Below are 19396 nucleotides of genomic sequence, written 5' to 3'. Positions count from 1 at the left end.
AGGGAATGAAGGAAGGAACATGCAGAACTGGCAGCAGGTGTGAGGCACATGCACACGCCTCACTGTTTGTTCCCTTTTGGGTAACCCGAACATGCCTCCACATTTATATTCCACTATGTATGTAAGTGATTGTAGGTGAATGTTTATGTCATGTTTGTAGTCATATGTTTCATTAAATACATATTGAATGTATTCACTTTAAATATATGCCATTTCAGGAAGATAACGAGCCAGTGTTATGATCATGGACATTAGTCTATCTCTGAAAGCATGTCCCTTCTTTCTAGTTCCCTCCTTGGAGTGAGTGGTGTTTCCACCTTTTATCACCACACACTCTCTAACCATCCACTCTTGTGCCATCGAGACAGTCAACAAAAACAAACTCAGTCAAACAGTGGTGGCATTAAATATTAATGTATTTTTTTGTTTGATTTGAGCCCAACAAGGCGCACAAACATCACATATACTTTCACATAGCAACCAGATAAACCTATTCCCACATAATTGATCTAACATATCCATTCCTCACTTTCAAAAAGTGGTCTATAGCTTCCCTTAGTATAAAATAGCCTAAAACATACATTATAAATACAAATAAATAGGTCGTCAAAATAATGTTTAATTACACCAAGAACATAAAAACATCAGAAGCACCATCATGCCAGTGTAATTAGATAAGAGGAAAACAAAAAATGTTTTTAAAATACAGCAGGATTTACATCACAGCTACTATTATTGATCACCAATAGTAGTGGCGCTAGCCATTAATATAATTGAAAATCAACTTCTTTGGTCAACCTATTGTTTACCATATCTAAACATTTGCTCACGCTGAAGCATAGTTTTATGTAACTACATTCCAGTATTAAAAATAGGAGAGTGTCGAATCTAAAAACTGGTAATAACACCTTCTTTCTAATATAAAACCGCTGCAAGAAATTGAAATATGACAAAGGGTTAAAGCGCACTGTGCGCCACATGGACAGAGTCTCTGTTTGGAGGCCACATTACTCTATTTGCACTTTATAACCTTTCAGCATCCAACGCAGTGAATTGTGTGCTTTGATATCCTTTAAATGCTGCTGTAACTTGCCTTTATAATCTGAGTGTAGTAGGTATAGAAGCTGAGGTCTCTTCCTACAATCCGTAGTCTCTGCTGACAGAGATTGATCTTGGTGGCATCAGGTCACTTTCTTCTTGTCCCCACCTGAGCTCCATTCACTCCTTCAGATCATTCTCCTGGTTCAGATGCTGTGGAATCAGTCCTCTTTGTTGTGTCTCTGTGCCTCGTTCACACACTGGTTGTCAGTGTCCATGCGCGTGTATTGTTTCCTGCTTCTTCTGCAGTCAGGGACTTTGGTACATCCAGGGCAGCATTCTGCTACTGTTGTCTGTCCTTTTGTGGGTTTGAGCTGCTGATGTTCTTCCATCTTCTTCACAGCTTAGACATATGCAGTGCCCAGGGTTGGACTAGGACAGAATGATGGTCTGGGTTCAAAAATAAGAGTGGCCTCCATTAATGAATTAGATATCAAATAATAAACCCATGTTTGTCGATGAGTGCATTTTTGAAGTTGTAAAGACATGCTGTAACGTGGGTTGCAATCAATGGAAGGGAGACTGCATGGATTGGAGTTGCTGCAGGCAATGTTTGTGCTAATACCAAGAAAATCAACAGTAATAACCAGCCCACCAGACCATAAAGCAGGCCCTCAAACACCCACAAGATGATCCACACATTGACTTGTCAGATCTGCCCTCCGGGCACTGCCTGAATGCCTGTAGGCCAGTCCGATCCTCGCAGTGGCATGCTGTACTCTGCATCCCATTGTGGACATGTGAGCAGCTGGTGAAAATGGGCTCGTGGAGAGGGCCGGACTGGGAACAGAAACCGGCCCTGGCAAACTGCTCAGCTGCCCCCCAAACCCCTCCCCCTCGGGGCGAGGAGGAGTGCAGCCGAGCAGTTTACGAGGGCCAATTTGTTACAGGGGGACGATATTGCAGTCCCCCGGTAACAAAAATGGGCCCCCAGGGTGTTGAAAATTAAAACAGCGATATGATTCAGCATTCACTGAAGACATGAATTCTCTACAGTTAAAACCGTGTTTCTTGTCTTATGTTGACTAATGTCCGGACTCCGTTTTGTATTGTCATGTCTCCACGTGTTTTGCACGAGAAGAGTCCTACCTTTTCGCTAGTTGCTCTTGTAATCTGCCTAGTAACAGTCCATAAATAGCTCCTTTGTCCGTCTGGCGCATGCCCAGACTTGACCACATCTGTTATTGCTGGAGCAGAGTTTTCTGTTGAAAATTGATTGGGTTTTTAAGCTCCAGTTTTGTCTATATGTCGAGACTTAAAATACTAATTTGTAATCATTAATTATTTGTTTCTGTGTGAAAACATTTACTAACCAACATGGTTAACCTGAGAAATTACACGTGGGAATGCATATATGTTGCTTAATATTAATGTGCAGGTTTAACTAAATGAATGTTGCTAAGTGCTGTTTTTTTAAAGCACAAAACGCTTTTGAAATAACGTGTATTAATGCTTTATTGTGTTGCAAAGAGCTAGATAATTACATACACATAAGGGTATTAGTGGGGTTAACACTGTTTAATCACTATGCTGTGGTAACGTTGTTTTTGTCTCTTTTAATTAAGATGGTCCGTTTTGGACTGTGACAAAATGGCTGCCTTTTACAGTGATCGAATTTTGATGAGAGGGCATTGCTGAACATGGTTGACAGTCACCTGACCATGGCTTCTGCTGGAGTTTTGAAAGTTTCCGTGATGACAGTGACTCCAGGCAAGCGTCCAAATAACCTTGGAGGACAAGAGAGCCACAATGAACTTTGTGATTACAGTGGTGGTTCCGAGGAAATGTGTGCGCGAAAGTAACATTTGCAAAACTCGAGTTTCCTTCTTCCGTCTTTTTATTTTTGTGATTTTTCTGAGCGGAGATTTTCCAAATGTAGCGATGCTACATCCTTTCCTGCTCGCTCTGCTCAGTGGTTTAACGGATGTTCAGAACATTTTATGTTGCGTTATTTTTGTAAGTTTTGCTATAAGTATTGTTAGCCTAGAGAGGGTCTAAGGCCACTTCTTCCCAAACCTGCGTTGGTGAGGATCGATGCTGTGAGGACGGCGACTCTGGAGACTTCTACTGAGAGACCTGTCCTGACCCATTCATGACATTTAGCTAGAATAGGTAACTATGAGAATAATGATTTGCTTGATTGAATTTCATTTGAACTAATTTTAGATAAAGTACCATTATTTTAAATACAGTGTTGGTGGTTATTTCTTGTTGTTTATTGAGTACTCTATTTTGATTATTGTTGTTTAGATCATGACTCAGGACGGTATCAAACTGATTACATTGGCCTCACTGTAGATACAGGGTTTTAGGAGTTTTCTCTCCGCAGGTTCAATGCTGATAGAGTAATCGAGCGTATGTTAGTGAAATGGGCCCAAGCGTATGATGAGTGTATGTGCGTGTATCTGTGAAATTACTCTATCCGTGGAAGTAGGGAGAATTTGTATGCCCTGATCTGCACCAATTTCCTGGTAGCAGAATTTGATGGTTTTGATTATTGTCTTGATCTGATTAGATTGCTTGTACATTGGCTTTTTGATTCATTGATTATTGATTGATGTTGGTATATGTACTAATACTATATGTTGGAGTCGTCGTATTGAGTTATATGTAGTGCTTCTGGTACTTGGGAGCTGGTAGCAGTTCCGTAGTAGGGCAGAGGGAAGTATATACTGCTCTCGGGAAAAACGGGATTGTTGGTCCTGTATGTATGCAGGAGAAACGTGTGACAATTGAAGTTGCGCGTCACATTGTCTGGGTTCGGAATCAGTGACATCGTTGTGTGTTACTATTAGGGACATATTTTCAGTATAAAAGAAATGCGTATGGTAGCGAAGGTTATCTGTGAAACTCTGGTCTTAAGTCCCAGGGATCCGTAAGGTTTGCCGTTAAAGCTTATCGCTGGAGAAGTAATAGGTATTCTCTGAGCTTGTTTGAAGGACTAGGCAGAGGTAAACACTGCTTGGTTAACGTGTGTTATAATTCTGTAGTAGAGCAGATCATATGCTGTTCTCGGAAAAAGCAGGATTCTGTGTGTATGTACTATATTTTCTTGAATGAATGTGCGTGAATGTATGAGCATTTAGTTGATTGTAAAACTCTTTGGAGCAGTCCTAGAGGAAACAGTTAATGGATGCATGTTAGAAGGGCAGAGTAGAGGGATGTGCTACTGTGTCAACGAGAGTATTAATTCCGTAGTGGAGCAGAAGTGAGTGCTGTTTCAGGGAAAGACGGGATTCTTGTGAAATAGATTTTCTTTACTATTCTGTGGTTAGCGAAGCAGACAATGGAGATGTTTATATGTTGTAACTAATAGATTTTGTAGAATTTGACACAAAGTCTACTGAGAAGTTTTTGTAAAGGAGGGGTAGACGAGTGACAGGAGACAGAGCAGTCAGCGGTTGCTGACGTCATAGAGACCGCGTTCAGAACAGGGTTCGCGCAGGGATTGGAAGGAGTACAGGGTGACGTAGGCGCTCCAGGATTGGTGCGTTGGTGTGAGTCGCGCTGTTATTGGACGAAAGATTGTATCGTACAGTTGTATTACGGAAGGGATTAGAAAGTTTTGGTAAACGCTAAAATGTATTACCAAGAAGAGAAAAAGAAGAAATCCTTGTTCGGAAAAATTAAAAGATGGTTTGACAAGGATAAGGACATTAAAACAAGAGAAGGTGAATTGTTACCTCCAACGAAAACGCCTGCATCCTTCATGGCTGCGAAATATGGGTATCATACCTGTATATGGTTGGACAATTGGGTTAGGTACACTAGAGAGGATGGTGTTTTGGCTTTCCCGGAACATGGTTCATTTAATATGGCTGTGTTGAGAAATTTACGGGAAAAGATGTTGTGTCTTGACCCAAGACCAAGGCCGACACAGTTTGAGGCATTGGTGGAATGGGAAGATGAAGTATATGAGTGAGAAAAACAGAGGTCTGGAGGCAACTATAGGTACATGTTCGGGAGGAAATATGATCGTGAAACTCATCATGATCGAATGAGGAGATGGCGAGATGCTAGTATGTCAGAGGGATTATATCCTATGAGAACAGTTGACGAGAAGGAAGAAAGGAAGGGTACGGAAAGGGTTCCTGAGGCAGAAGTGAAAAGATATAGAGTTAATGATTATGAGGATGAGGTCTTGGATGACATGATTTACAAGAGACCACCTCCATATAGACCAGAACCTGAAGAGAGCACACCAGTTGTTTCTCCGATAAGAGATACATTGCGTATCATTGAGACAGAAGTTGTGACACCTGATTTAAGAAGTGGTAGTTCTTTCAGGGAAAAAAAGAAAAGATGTGGTGATGAGAATACGAGAGAATTAGCCAGAACTACATCAGAACTGACTGAAAAGATTAGAGAACTGACGAAGAATCTAGAAGCTGTTACGGTGCCTGTAACCATAGGTCCGGTTACGCCTATTTTTGATAAGCAGAGGACGGGTGAAAATGGTTTGGTGGTTCCATATGTTGGGAATAAGATAACAAGTTTGGCTGGTCCCTCAGGAGAGTCAGAAAAAAGGACAGAAAGTAGTGATTTGAGACAATCCAGACATGACACATGTAGTGAAGGATTAGAGGTACAGTCTAATTCGAGATTGGATACTAGTAATACTAGTTGTTCAGGGATACCAATTTTAGAACGACAGAGGAAGCCAGAAAAAGTGGTTCCAGTGAGAAAAACTACTGAAATTACAGCTGAAGATTTGAATGATTGGATGAGAGTCCTTCAAAAGAGGGATAAAGATTCACAAACAATTGATGTGGCCAGGTTACGCATAGAATTAGAGGAGCTGGTTGTAGGGACAATTCCTACAGACATTCTAAAAAACCATCATGATGGAGAATTGTTATTCATGTGCAAAAACATCACCTGGAGAGCTAAAAATACACATGACAGGTTAAGAGCAATAGCGAAAGTCTTACAGGATGGATTTCACGGACAAAGATATTGAAAATTTGAATGGTGCTGGTAGAACAGGACAGATTAGGGAAATGATTGCATTATTGCGAAAATGGGGTGATGTAGAAAAATGGAAGGATAGGTGGTATAAGAAAAGGGAAGAATCAGTTGACAGGACTTATTCAGCATTTCCTGTGAGAGAAAAAGAGAAAACAGTGGATGCTTATCCTATGAGAGAAATACCTGGAGGAGGATATGTACATGTTCCATGGACCAGACAGGATATTTTATCATTTACGAATGATTTCCCTCGACTGAGAGAAAAGCCTGTCGAGTGGCATAGGCAGGTAGACAGGTTTGTGAAATTGTCAAAAGTGCTGTGGATTGACCTGAATAGTCTGTTTGATATAATTGTTCCAGCAGACTTGTGGGCTGAGTGCAAAATAGTTGTAGGTTGGCCTACTGAGGAATATCCAAGAGATCAGAGAACAGGAGCACCAGATCCAGAGGTAATGAGGAAGTATGATCAGGTGATTGTATACCTGAAAAGTAAAGTACCTCCAAAAGAGACAGACTGGGTTAAGATAGATCGAACACATCAGGAAGCAAAAGAATCAGTTCATGCTTTTTATGAGAGGCTGATACTGGCTTTTAAACAATTCAGTGGGGATGAGCACCTGGGTGACAAGGATTTGAGTCATTTTGTATACAGATTTGTATATGGCCTGAGACCTGAGATTAGTGAGAGAATTCGTGAGCATACAGTGGACTGGCAGAGTAAGAAAATAGATGAGATTCTGAGACATGCAAAGTACTTCAGTGATGAAATTGAAGCAAAACAAAGAAAGCTGAAAGAAAAGGCAATGTGGGCACAAGTGAAGGTTGCGGAAAGACAAGAAGCACAGTTGGTGGAACAGGCAAATAATTCAGGGAATAGGCCCAGATATGCAGGGAAAGGAAAGGGGAATCTTGAGGAAGCAAAGAAAAAGTTCCCTTGTCACAACTGTGGCCAATTGGGACATTGGAGATCAGAGTGTACCAATCCACCATTAGCGAATAACGAGAGTAAACCCTTAAATCAACAGGTGCAGAACGAGGGGAATAATCAACAGCAGCAACAACAGAAGGTTGTGAGACAGCAGAGCCAAGAGCCAAAACCGCCCTTGCCGCAGAATAGAGGGTCACAAAAGTACAATCAGGATTCAGGATTCTACAATGATGAGCAGGTAAACAAACCAAGGCGTTCTAACCAGGTACAACAGTATTTGTTAAAGAATGAAGGGAGTGAGTCTGAAGGTGATTATTGACGGTGCCGAGGAGAGGAGGAAGAGTGCATACTTGGTGCAACTCTAGAAATAGACCAGGCAGGACCATTTGTAGATGGGAAAATAAATGAAGAAAGTGTTACTTTTTTAGTAGACACAGGTGCGACAAGATCAACTGTCAGGTCAGCAGATGTTAGAAATCTTCCTCTCTGCCTGAAAACTCAGTACTAGTGCAGTATATTGATGACCTACTTGTGGCATCAAAGACACGTGAAGCTTGTGAAGTAGATACTATAGCTTTACTGAATCATCTGGCAGATGGAGGGTTAAAAGTATCTCCAGCCAAATTGCAATTTTGCAAGAAAGAGGTGCATTATCTTGGACACAATATTGAAAAGGGTCTGAGAAAGGTGACTGATGACAGGATCAAAATTATCAGGGGAATGAAGGCCCCAAGGACCCAGAGGGAAGTGAGGATGTTTCTGGGGATGGTGGGTTATTGTTGCCAGTGGATTAGTAACTTCTCTCTGATAGCAAGACCACTGATTAAGCTGACAAAGAGTGAGGTAAAAGACCCATTGAACTAGATGGAGAACAAATGGCAGCATTTGAGGAGCTGAAGAGCAGAATGTGTGAAGCCCCTGCTTTGGGTATGCCAGACTATGAAAAAGAGTTTGAGTTGTACTGCAGTGAGAGAAATGGATGTGCACTTTCAGTGTTAATCCAGAAACATGGACAACTGAGAAGGCCTATTGCGTACTTCTCATCGACACTTGACCCTGTAGCTGTAGTTTTACCAGGTTGTCTGAAATCAGTAGCTGCTACATGCAGAAGTCTGGAACAGAGTGAGGGAATAATAATGGGATATCCTGTAAGGGTATTCGTACCTCATAATGTGGCAATTCTTTTGACAAGAAGCAGAACTCAATACATGTCACATAGTCGGCTGACTAAATATGAGAAAGTCATTCTGGGAGCATCAAATGTGACTCTTGAGAGATGTGTGAATGTGAATCCAGCAACATTATTGCCAGATACTGAAAGTGTGGGTATAAAGACAGAAGATGATCACAATTGTTTGGATGTGCTTGATTACTGTACAAAACCGAGACCAGACATAAGAGATCTTCCATTGCCTGAAAGTGACCATGTGCTGTTTGTGGATGGATCATGTCTGAGGAATGATGAGGGTGTGCTGAGTGCAGCATATGCAGTGTGCAAGGTTTCAGAAGTTATGGAAGCTTCACCATTGAAAGGAGTGAAATCTGCACAAGTTGCTGAATTGGTGGCATTGACGAAAGCTTGCAAAATTGGGAAAGATCTGAGAGTGACTGTGATGACTGATAGTCAGTATGGATTTGGAGTTGTGCATGATTTTGGCCAGCTTTGGCTGCAGAGAGGTTTCTTGACGTCGAGTGGGACTCCAATAAAGAATGCTGAAGTGATTGGAAAATTACTTGAGGCGATACAGCTGCCTAAAGAATTAGCAGTTGTAAAATGTGCTGCTCATGGACAAGGAGATGATTTTGTAACACTTGGAAATCGTTTCGCAAACGACATTGCACAGTATTGTGCTAAGAATAATCACTCGATTAATAGGGAACGAGAAGGGGAAATGTCTTTTTGTTCTGTGATGTTTACTAATGTCCTAGAGACGTGGGATGAAGTGAAACAGTTGCAGGATGAGGCAGGAAAGGAAGAAAAGAAAGACTGGATCAAGGCAGGTTGTGCCCCAAGAGAAACAGATCATGTTTGGGTCTATAGAGATGGTAGACCAGTTATGCCTAACACTATGCTGTCGACAATGGCAAGAATGTATCATGGCCAGGGACATTTGGGAAGGGATGCGATGATCAGGTCTTTTAAGCAGACTTGGTATAATGCAAAGTTCAGGATGATTGCAGAAAGCATCTGTCAAAGGTGTTTGATTTGCCAGCAATTTAACACTGGGAAAAAGACAGTGGTGAGTCTGGGAACGACAGGCAGAGAAAGTGGTCCTTTTACGAGAATGCAAATTGATTTCATTGAAATGCCACAAGTGAACAGATTGAGGTATGTTCTAGTGGTAGTCTGCTTGTTCTCGAGATGGGTGGAGGCCTATCCGACTAGGAGAAATGATGGGATAACAGTGGCAAAGTTACTGTTAAGAGAGTTGATTCCTAGGTACGGGTTTCCAGTAACAATTGAGTCTGATAGAGGTGGACACTTCTATAATGAGCTCATGAGTTTGATTTGTGAAGCATTGAGCATACAGCAGAAGCTACATTGTGCATACAGACCAGAGGCTTCTGGCGTGGTGGAGCAGATGAATGGCACAATCAAGAACAGAATTGGTAAGATGTGTTTAGCCACTGGAATGAAATGGCCTGATGTCTTGCCTCTAGTGCTAATGACTATTAGATCTACTCCAGATAGAACTACTGGTTTGAGTCCACATGAGATTTTGATGGGACGCGCAATGCGACATGCATTTGTGCCTGTCAATAAGTTGATGACAATAACTGATGACATGATTTTGGTTTACTGTAAAGGCCTGGCTGACGCAGTTCATTCTGTGTTTCACCAGGTTGGAGAAGACGCTACAACACTTGAGAAGAAGCAAGCTCATGATCTGAGTCCAGGGGACTGGGTGAGGATTAAAGTGCACAGAAGAAATTGCTTGGTTCCAAGGTGGGGAAGGCCAAGACAAGTTATTCTGACTACGACAACTGCAGTAAAGTGTGCCGGTGTGAAAAACTGGGTGCATGCAAGTCATACTCTGAGAGTTCCTAATCCAAAAGATGGGACTGGTAAAGAGTATTTTGAAGAGTCAGATTCCAGTGATGATGAAGAAACAGAACCAGTGAGAAAGAATCGAAGTTCTGAAAGAGAATCAGAGGAGGCTTCAAGAGAACCATTGAGAGTCTCAGAAGGGAGATCAGATTCTGTAAGAGAGCCTGAAGTTCCAACAAGCAGTGGAAAAGAAAGAAGAGAAAAGAGCAGTTTCACAGAGACTACTCCTGAATCAGATGAGGAGATTGAAGAACCACTTGAGATTATACCTGAAGAAGCAGGGTCAGAAGAAGATAGAGAGGGACAGATTGCGGAAGACCCCCGAGGAGGTGTAGGGAACATTCTTGATAAGCTAGGTGAAGGGACAAGTAGACAGCAAGAAGATTGCGTGTTGGAGACCCGAGGAGGGACAGAAATAGGGAAGTCTCAAACAGTGGTGGAAAAGACTGTGGAGCGAAAGAAAACTGCTGAAGAACAAGAGGCATTTGAAACAGAATCGGATGAAAGTGAGAATGAGAAATCAGAGGGTCGAGTTCTGAGGAAGAGAACTTGGATTGGAGAAAGAAATAATAAAGAAACAAGACCAAAAAAGGTTATAAGAGGAGATCTTTGGCCTAACAACAGAGTAAAGAGGCTGAGATATAGATTGACACGAGCAAATACCTTGAAAGCTGAACAAGTGAATGAGGTGTCGAGTCAGAATCCAGCAAAAGGTGAAAAAAGAAAAGAGTCGAAAGAACCAGAGAAGATCAAAAGGATAAGAAAACCTAACCAGAAGTATAGGTCACCGGAATGGACGTATGTGGCGCTGTCTGAAGGTGAAGAGGCAGAGAGTCAAGGAAATCCAGAGGAGACCGTACGAGAAGTGGTTGAGGAGGAAACAGGTGAAATCCTGAAAGTAATCTTGACTGACATTGGAGAAAAGTCGGATACTGAGGATGATGTTGGAGATCTAATACAATTTGATGTCGAAGAAGTTGAAGTGAACAATGATGAATATCCAAATTGAGTGAACTAAAGGAGTCACTTGGAGAAAAGTGAAAAGAGAAAGTCTGAAATTAAGCTGTTTGAAGTAATCCAAAGTTCTAGAAGTGCCAGTAGTGATATAGTAGAGGCTAAGTCAAAAGACACGGTCAAAGTAGTAAAATGGCTAACATAGAGAATAATCAAAGTAGATGTGCCTTCTTAAAAAGATGGTGTAGAATGTGCTGCTGCTGTACTGGATTATTAATGCTATTATGGGGTGTATTAGCTTTATTAGTTACTTTTAGAGTTACAATAGGTACATTTGAGATACACACTGAGAATGTGACTAATGCAGAGAAGAGTTCGCAGAAAGTAGTTCCAACTAGAATTAGCAACACTTACATACATAAAGATAGGTCAATTAATGATTTTTCTAGCAATGTTTTTTCAAAGTTGTTGTACGAATATGTGAAGACAATGGAAGTTAGGGATTGCTACGTATGTATGCAATTACCTGCATCCGTTTCAGAGGGTGTTACTTATCACCATTTACCAGCTACGTATGGAATTTCATGTAGTGTATTGAGTAGTGTTTTTTATTTGCTAGGGAAAATAGATTATGAGATGTCTAACAAAGATAACATTTTTGGGCAATTGCCAATGAATAAAAAGCTGAATCCAGCTAAAGAAGCTAATATTTTTGGTGAGATTTTTATTGAAAAAAAAGAATTAACATTAGATTACATTTTTAAGAACAATTTAACTTGCAGTTTGAAAGAAGAGGAGAAGGCTTTCCTAAACATGGTGGAGGAAAGGAGAATGAGCATGCATGAAAAGGCAGGGAAATATAAAGTGAGTGAGACAATTTGGGACATTGAGATGGGGAAAGAATTGAGAAATGGGGCTAGTCCAACTTTAGCTCTAGATGCACCACAGAAGGGTAAGCTATGCATTACAAGAAAGAGATCCCAATATGATACATATTTTGTTGGGACTAGTGAGTGTCATGATACATACTTCATTGCAACAGGATGGGGTTTCAAGGGAGGAGAGGATCCAGTTTTCCCAGGAGTGTATTATGTTTGTGGGAACAAGGCTTATTACAGGTTGCCTGACCATTGGTATGGCACGTGTTATGTGGGCCTGGTCTTTCCAAAGATCTTTCATATAGATAGAATAGAAGATGTAGAACATATTAATTTACTAACACGTTTTAAGAGAGAAACTTGGTCAGAAATTGTAGGTGATATTTTTGGAGCTTTAATTCCAGCAGTGGGAATTTCTTTAAATGCATATGGGATTAGGAAACTGTCAACAGTGGTGGATCGCTTATCGAAAAATACTGCTGGAGGGTTTCTTTTGGTGAATACGGAGATGATTGCCGTACGTGCCATGTCTATGCAAAATCGACTTGCCCTTGATATTTTATTGGCCAAAGAGGGTGGGGTCTGTGGAATGCTGAAAGTTCAACATTGTTGCACTTACATTCCTGACGAAACCAAAGACCTGAAGGTCTATATCAAAAATATTACTGATTTGCATGAAGAATTAGTACCACTGGAAGCTGAGAGTATCTGGACCAAAATAGCTAATAAAATAGTTGCTGTTAAGAGTTTTATTGCAAAAATAGGTAGTACTATTATAGGTAAGATATTGTTTCCTTTGACTTGTGTGATTGTTGCTTTATTGATACTAAGATTGTTGTGTTTGTGTTGTAAAAATAGGGGAGGGAAAAAGAAATTAATCAAAAGAAATATTGAAAAGAGAAATAAAAGGTCAAAAAGAGAACCACAAGAAATAGAATTAGAAGAATTGAGGGAGAGTGTTTACTTGGAAACGAATAGGGATGATGAAAGGGAGTCTGGTGTGTAGTGTTGTGGAGAAGAAAAAAGACATTTCCAATTTCTCCTAAAATGGGGCTAAATTTTTTTTTTTTGGGTTGTTTATTTGGTGATAATATCACCAAAGGGGGGATTGCTGGAGCAGAGTTTTCTGTTGAAAATTGATTGGGTTTTTAAGCTCCAGTTTTGTCTATATGTCGAGACTTAAAATACTAATTTGTAATCATTAATTATTTGTTTCTGTGTGAAAACATTTACTAACCAACATGGTTAACCTGAGAAATTACACGTGGGAATGCATATATGTTGCTTAATAATAATGTGCAGGTTTAACTAAATGAATGTTGCTAAGTGCTGTTTGTGTAAAGCACAAAACGCTTTTGAAATAACGTGTATTAATGCTTTATTGTGTTGCAAAGAGCTAGATAATTACATACACATAAGGGTATTAGTGGGGTAACACTGTTTAATCACTATGCTGTGGTAATGTTGTTTTTGTCTCTTTTAATTAAGATGGTCCGTTTTGGCCTGTGACAAAATGGCTGCCTTTTACAGCCTGCACTCGAGTGATCGAATTTTGATGAGAGGGCCTTGCTGAACATGGTTGACAGTCACCTGACCATGGCTTCTGATGGAGTTTTGAAAGTTTCCGTGATGACAGTGACTCCAGGCAAGCGTCCAAATAACCTTGGAGGACAAGAGAGCCACAATGAACTTTGTGATTACAGTGGTGGTTCCGAGGAAATGTGTGCGCAAAAGTAACAGTTGCCAAACTCGAGTTTCCTTCTTCCGTCTTTTTATTTTTGTGATTTTTCTGAGCGGAGATTTTCCAAATGTAGCGATGCTACATCCTTTCCTGCTCGCTCTGCTCAGTGGTTTAACGGATATTCAGAACATTTTATGTTGCGTTATTTTTGTAAGTTTTGCTATAAGTATTGTTAGCCTAGAGAGGGTCTAAGGCCACTTCTTCCCAAACCTGCGTTGGTGAGGATCGATGCTGTGAGGACGGCGACTCGGGAGACTTCTACTGAGAGACCTGTCCTGACCCATTCATGACATTTAGCTAGAATAGGTAACTATGAGAATAATGATTTGCTTGATTGAATTTCATTTGAACTAATTTTAGATAAAGTACCATTATTTTAAATACAGTGTTGGTGGTTATTTCTTATTGTTTATTGAGTACTCTATTTTGATTATTGTTGTTTAGATCATGACTCAGGACGGTATCAAACTGATTACATTGGCCTCACTGTAGATACAGGGTTTTAGAAGTTTTCTCTCCGCAGGTTCAATGCTGATAGAGTAATCGAGCGTATGTTAGTGAAATGGGCCCAAGCGTATGATGAGTGTATGTGCGTGTATCTGTGAAATTACTCTATCCGTGGAAGTAGGGAGAATTTGTATGCCCTGATCTGCACCATTATCAGGTAGTCCTTGTTTGACCATGTTTTCGCGGGCTCAGGAAATTGTTAACTCCGCCCACATATTGATCCTGTATCGAAAATGTCCATAAATGGGAATGAATTTTGCTCTATGTTGTATCCACCCACTTATGAGCCCCTCTGTTGTGTATAAAAGGGGACCACCTACGCAAGTTCTTTGTGCTTCTCTATGCAATACTGAAGAGTGTTGTGTAGGTTGTAGGACCACCCTTAAGGGTTACTAAACTCTGTTTTTGTATTTGCAGTTTCCTTGCCAACTTCCTTCTAGCTTTTGTTACAGGAGAGCGAACCCTTGTATTCTGCGGGCCTAGCTGGGGCCTGTACTTATTAAGGGGCCCAAAACCGTCCCTCACTCTAGCGGCCTACTGGGAAAACGCCTGGTGCCCACTATGGCCAGTCCGGCACTGCTCGTGGATAACGTGACCTCTGCCCTTCTTGTCACTGGTTAGGTAGCAGTCTAGTTAAGAACATATTGTTTGTAGCAAGGCTAATGCAGCAGTTTCCGCAAAGCTCTCCCGGGCTCTTCATTAACTCTCATATATGTGCATGTATGTTCTCTCTTGCTCGCTCTAGACTTACATCTGTGCCAAATGTTTGTCAGAAGTAAAAACAACATTTTAGGACCAATAGGCAATATAGTATTATATGTTTCCTTGTATATTTATGTATTTAAATTCATGTTTTTACTTGCAGTTGTAGAAGCAGTATTCATGACTCCGCTGTATTCATTTTTACAATAAAAAGAGTTGTGTGGGAGGAGCCTGCTACATCACTTATTAAAGGGGAGGCCCTAAAATAACCCATACAGGATTCTTCTTTGGGACCCATTCAGTATTTTCCTTTCAGGCGATGGCGCTATCACCAATATGGCTCAAAGCACACTCTCTACTGTGAGCCTTTCCCTCCTGATAGTGATAAGAATCAGAGACATACAGGGAATGGACACATTCTCTAATGTCCTTGGGTGGGATAAACAGCACCTATTACAGTTTGTCCACACAAAATGGGGAATAACGCGCACATTTCGGTGCATGCCTGGACACAATCGAGGCGTTCCTTTACTGGCCAGTCCTTTTTCACTTGGTACAGATGGTCCATTTCAGCAGCTGCACTGTATTTGCAGGGATTGATTTTGTCACATCCGGCTGTTAAAAGGTGCAATAAAATGCACCAAACTCGCACTTCTGAGGTGCGGTGAGAGGAGGGACTGCAGACATCGGGGTTCAACAGGACACTAGGAATGAAGTCCATGATCTATGTCTTTATCTCTGATGTCAGTGACCTTCAGCCACTGATCGAACCAGTGTGTCCTGTGGATCTCAATGTAAGAGAGTTTATGTTTACACAGAGGCGGACTTTATGTGTCTTATATATCTTATTCTATCTCTCTCTCTCACACCGCAATTTAACTGCTAAATGTACCCCTCCTGTTAGTTAATGCACATGATTTCTTGGTCACTGAATCTATGCCAACACTTTATCTAAGGTAATGTAACCTATGAATATTCACATCTTTTACCAGCTAATGGATCTGTGACTAGTTCATTGAATCTCATCAATAAGTGTAATTAAATATGGGTAATTAGCACACAAATGCCTGCATTATGAGATTGACGTTAACTGAAGGGAAAGGAATTGGGGCTGGAAATTTAAAACCTACGCCTTAGTAAATGTGTACCAGAGAATCTAATCCAGAAATATATTTGTGTCCCCTGAATAAAATTCGGGAATGCAGGTAAAAGTATTTGTGAGTCTAAAGTACATAGAGGCAGGACAGAAAGGATTTCACCCTTGAAACTGGATTCACTGACGACTTTGAAATGTCCCCTCAATGGTGAAGTTCAACACAAGCAAATGCAGGTGCAAAGGCAGGAGCAAGGATGTTCCTCAGTTTGGTCAACAGCAAAATGTGGAAGACAAAACTCCCTCTCATTTTTGTTGAGTATTCACTATGAGGCTTATTTATGAGCCCCTTGCGCTGTCGGTGTGCCGCGTTGCGTGACGCACCGACGGTGTAACCTGCTGCGTAAAATTTACAAGCACACGTAAAGCCACCCTGCGTGGCTTTACGTGTGCTCGCAAATATCATTCCATTTCACGCAACACGTTACGTGTTAGGGGCGTGACATGGGTGATGCTGTGGGTGTTCCCACGCAACACCCATGTCCACTGATGCATTTCAATATTTATGATCAATTGTAAACCTGGAAACGCGTCCAAATGCTACGCCTCCCCAGGGGTGGTGTAGCATGGTGCAATAAGGAGAAATGTTTTAATTTCTCCTCGTTTTTTTGGAAGAGGAAATCCCCTCAAGTGATTGTATTTATGCAGGAATGTGCTCCTTCCTGCACAGAAAAACTATCTCTCCACAACTATGGCACAAGGCTGCCTGCACCGGCACATGGCAGCAGTTTGTGCGCCAGCGCATGTAAAGGTAAAGAGATGAGACATATTGCTGTAAATTTGCTGCATCCCTATGCCTTGAAACAGACGCAGTGTGGTGTAACAGCTTAACTTGTGGCACTGCGCTGCATTAGTTTCTCATAAGTGATCCCTAAATATTTGTCAGCAATTTGCCACCATCAAGTGCTTATGCAATTAATCCTGTCAATGGCAGAACAGAACACCAGTAATGAAGGGAATATCAATAGAATACAACACATTTTAGTTAAATTGTAGTTGCATTTATATAATGTTTGTAACATGTGGATTCATTCCTTGTCTTTGTTTTTCAGCATTTAAAATGATGCTGGTGACCACTGGATTTCTGAAGATCAACTCCACCACCCAGCAGGTCTCTGAGTTCATCCTGTTGGGGTTTCCAGGATTTGATCGTTGGCAGCACTGGCTCTCCGTTCCTCTGGCCCTTCTTCTCCTCTTAGCAGTAATCCGCAATGTAACAATCATAACAACAATATGCAGGGAGCAGGGACTCCATGAGCCAATGTGCTACGTCCTCTGCAAGCTCTCTGTAGTAGACCTCACTTTCAGCCTGGTCACCGCCCCTAAGATTCTAGCCATCCTGTGGTTTGATGCACGCTCCATCAGCTGGGCAGGATGCTTCTCTCAAATGTTCTTGGTTCACCTGCTCTTCGGCTTCGAGTCCGATATACTTGTTGCCATGGCTTTTGACCGCTACATTGCAATTTGTAGTCCTCTGAGGTACAGCTCAATTCTCCATAACAAACTTGTGGTTAAATTAATATTACTCATCATTGGGAGGTGCATAGTCTTGGCCTTGCCAGTGCCCTTGCTGGCTGCCTGGTTGAACTACTGCTCTGACCATATTGTTAAATATCCCTTTTGTAACAATCTGGCTGTAACAAAACTTGCCTGTGATGATATAAGCTTGAATAGCATGTACCAAATGGCCATGGCAAATTCATTGCTAGGGTCAGATCTGATGTTGATTTTCTTGTCCTACTGCCTGATCCTGCGTGCTGTGTTGAAGCTCAACGCTCCAGGAGCCATTGTGAAGGCTTTAGGAACATGCAGCTCTCATCTAATAATTGTTTTCATTTCATATTCAGTTATTATCGTGTTGGCTATATCACACAGCTCAAAAAATGAAATGATGGCCTATGTGTCAGTAGTGCTGAATGTATTCCTTCTCAATGTCCCACCAGCCTTCAATCCCATTGTATATGGGGTTAGAAATAAAGACATCAACTGTGGTATCAAGAAGCAATTCAGCCGAATATGGGGTGCATAAATTAGGATGTCCTCCAGAATTCCATCATGCTACAAAAATATCAAGAACATCAACTCCCACAATTGGGTTATGGGTAATCTCGAAAGTACAGATGTCATCAAGGTATGTAAATGTGGAGTTAAATAGTCAATCTACATAAAATAGTGCCACTGGAATACTTCACATACTGAAAAATACTTTTCTGATTTGGCCCTTTTGTGAATTAAACCCTTACTGAATATGATTGTGAGTACATGGGCTAAACCGCTAGTACTAGTCAAGTCTTATTTTACATGCTCAAAAAAGTGTGGCGAAAAAGCTCCAATAATATGTCATTTACTTTCACCACAAAGGTAATATTTTGCCTTTGCCGATAGATTCAAATTCCTGATAAATTTCTGATTTATGGGTTTCATTAGGAATAAAACTCCCTCAACCAATTTATTGAAAAAGTAAATGTAGATTTACCTCGATAGGTCAATTACCATTATTGTAGGAAAGATTGGTACATTGTGAGTAGCTTTCAGTAGTAATTCAATGTCCATGTCCTAATTGTATTGCAAGTTAATATAGGAGAAATTAGGAATACATGTTTTCTACTCACAAATGACAAAATAAAATTCCATCTCTATTTAACTCCATGGCCCGTACTAAGAGGGAACATATTCAAGGAACACATTTTTTGATGTCTTTTAATAAGGAGTTTCCTTACCCAACTGAGCATCATCTTCTACGTGATTGACGGAGCCTTACAGTTCTTAGGGGCATATCAACAAGCAGGCGATAAAAAATTATCGCCACTTTTGCGGCCGTTTTCGGCCGAAAAGCGGCGATAATTTTCTCGTCTAATCAGCAAGGTCACGCTAACGCGTGAAACCTTGCTTTAGCGTCAGGATTCCTAACGCCCAGCTTTGCATCTCTAATGAGATGCAAAGTGGGCGTTCCTGACCTGGCATGACAGGAGAAATGTCGCTAAGCGACATTTCTCCTATCAGCAAGCCTAACGCTATGAAGCATAGCGTCAGGAAAAGTAGCGATAACCCCTGTTATTGCTACTTTCCTTACACCTGCTTCGGGACTGACTTAGCCATGATATCCTATGGAACGTGGATATCATGGCTAAGTTTGTGAGGCCCTATCAACAAGCTAACGTGAGATTATCGCTGGAATTCCAGCGATAATCTCACGTTAGCCAGTTAGCGCTAAGATTTTTATCGCTGATGAGATAAGCGTTGCTAATAGCACGCTATCTCAGCGATAAAAATCGGCGCTAGCCGGCGAAAATTATCCAAGCGCTAGGTGCGCTCAGCGATAATTGTCGCCGGTTGTTATTGATATGTCCCTTAGTTCTCTGACAACTGTTTCCTTTATCCATCGACATGTAAAACTCTCTACAACAAACACACAACA

General features: G+C 41.1%; 1 protein-coding gene across 1 annotated transcript; it reads left to right on the top strand.

The window, feature by feature from the left end:
* The first annotated feature begins 17038 nt into the window (after positions 1–17038).
* Positions 17039–18007, top strand: LOC146806290 (olfactory receptor 56A4-like). Its single transcript, XM_085623936.1, has one exon. The coding sequence runs from the start codon at positions 17039–17041 to the stop codon at positions 18005–18007; it is 969 nt and encodes a 322-aa protein (XP_085480062.1).
* Positions 18008–19396: the final 1389 nt, after the last annotated feature.

This window comes from Triturus cristatus, chromosome 8 (genome assembly GCF_964204655.1).
Source record: "Triturus cristatus chromosome 8, aTriCri1.1, whole genome shotgun sequence".
Taxonomy (NCBI): domain Eukaryota; kingdom Metazoa; phylum Chordata; class Amphibia; order Caudata; family Salamandridae; genus Triturus; species Triturus cristatus.
The sequence above is the reverse complement of the archived record's forward strand: the minus strand, read 5'-3'. Positions and strand labels throughout refer to the sequence as shown.

What these genes read in the sequence shown, in the direction of transcription:
- LOC146806290 (XM_085623936.1), top strand. Translation starts at nt 17,039, where the DNA reads ATGATGCTGGTGACCACTGGATTTCTGAAGATCAACTCCACCACCCAG.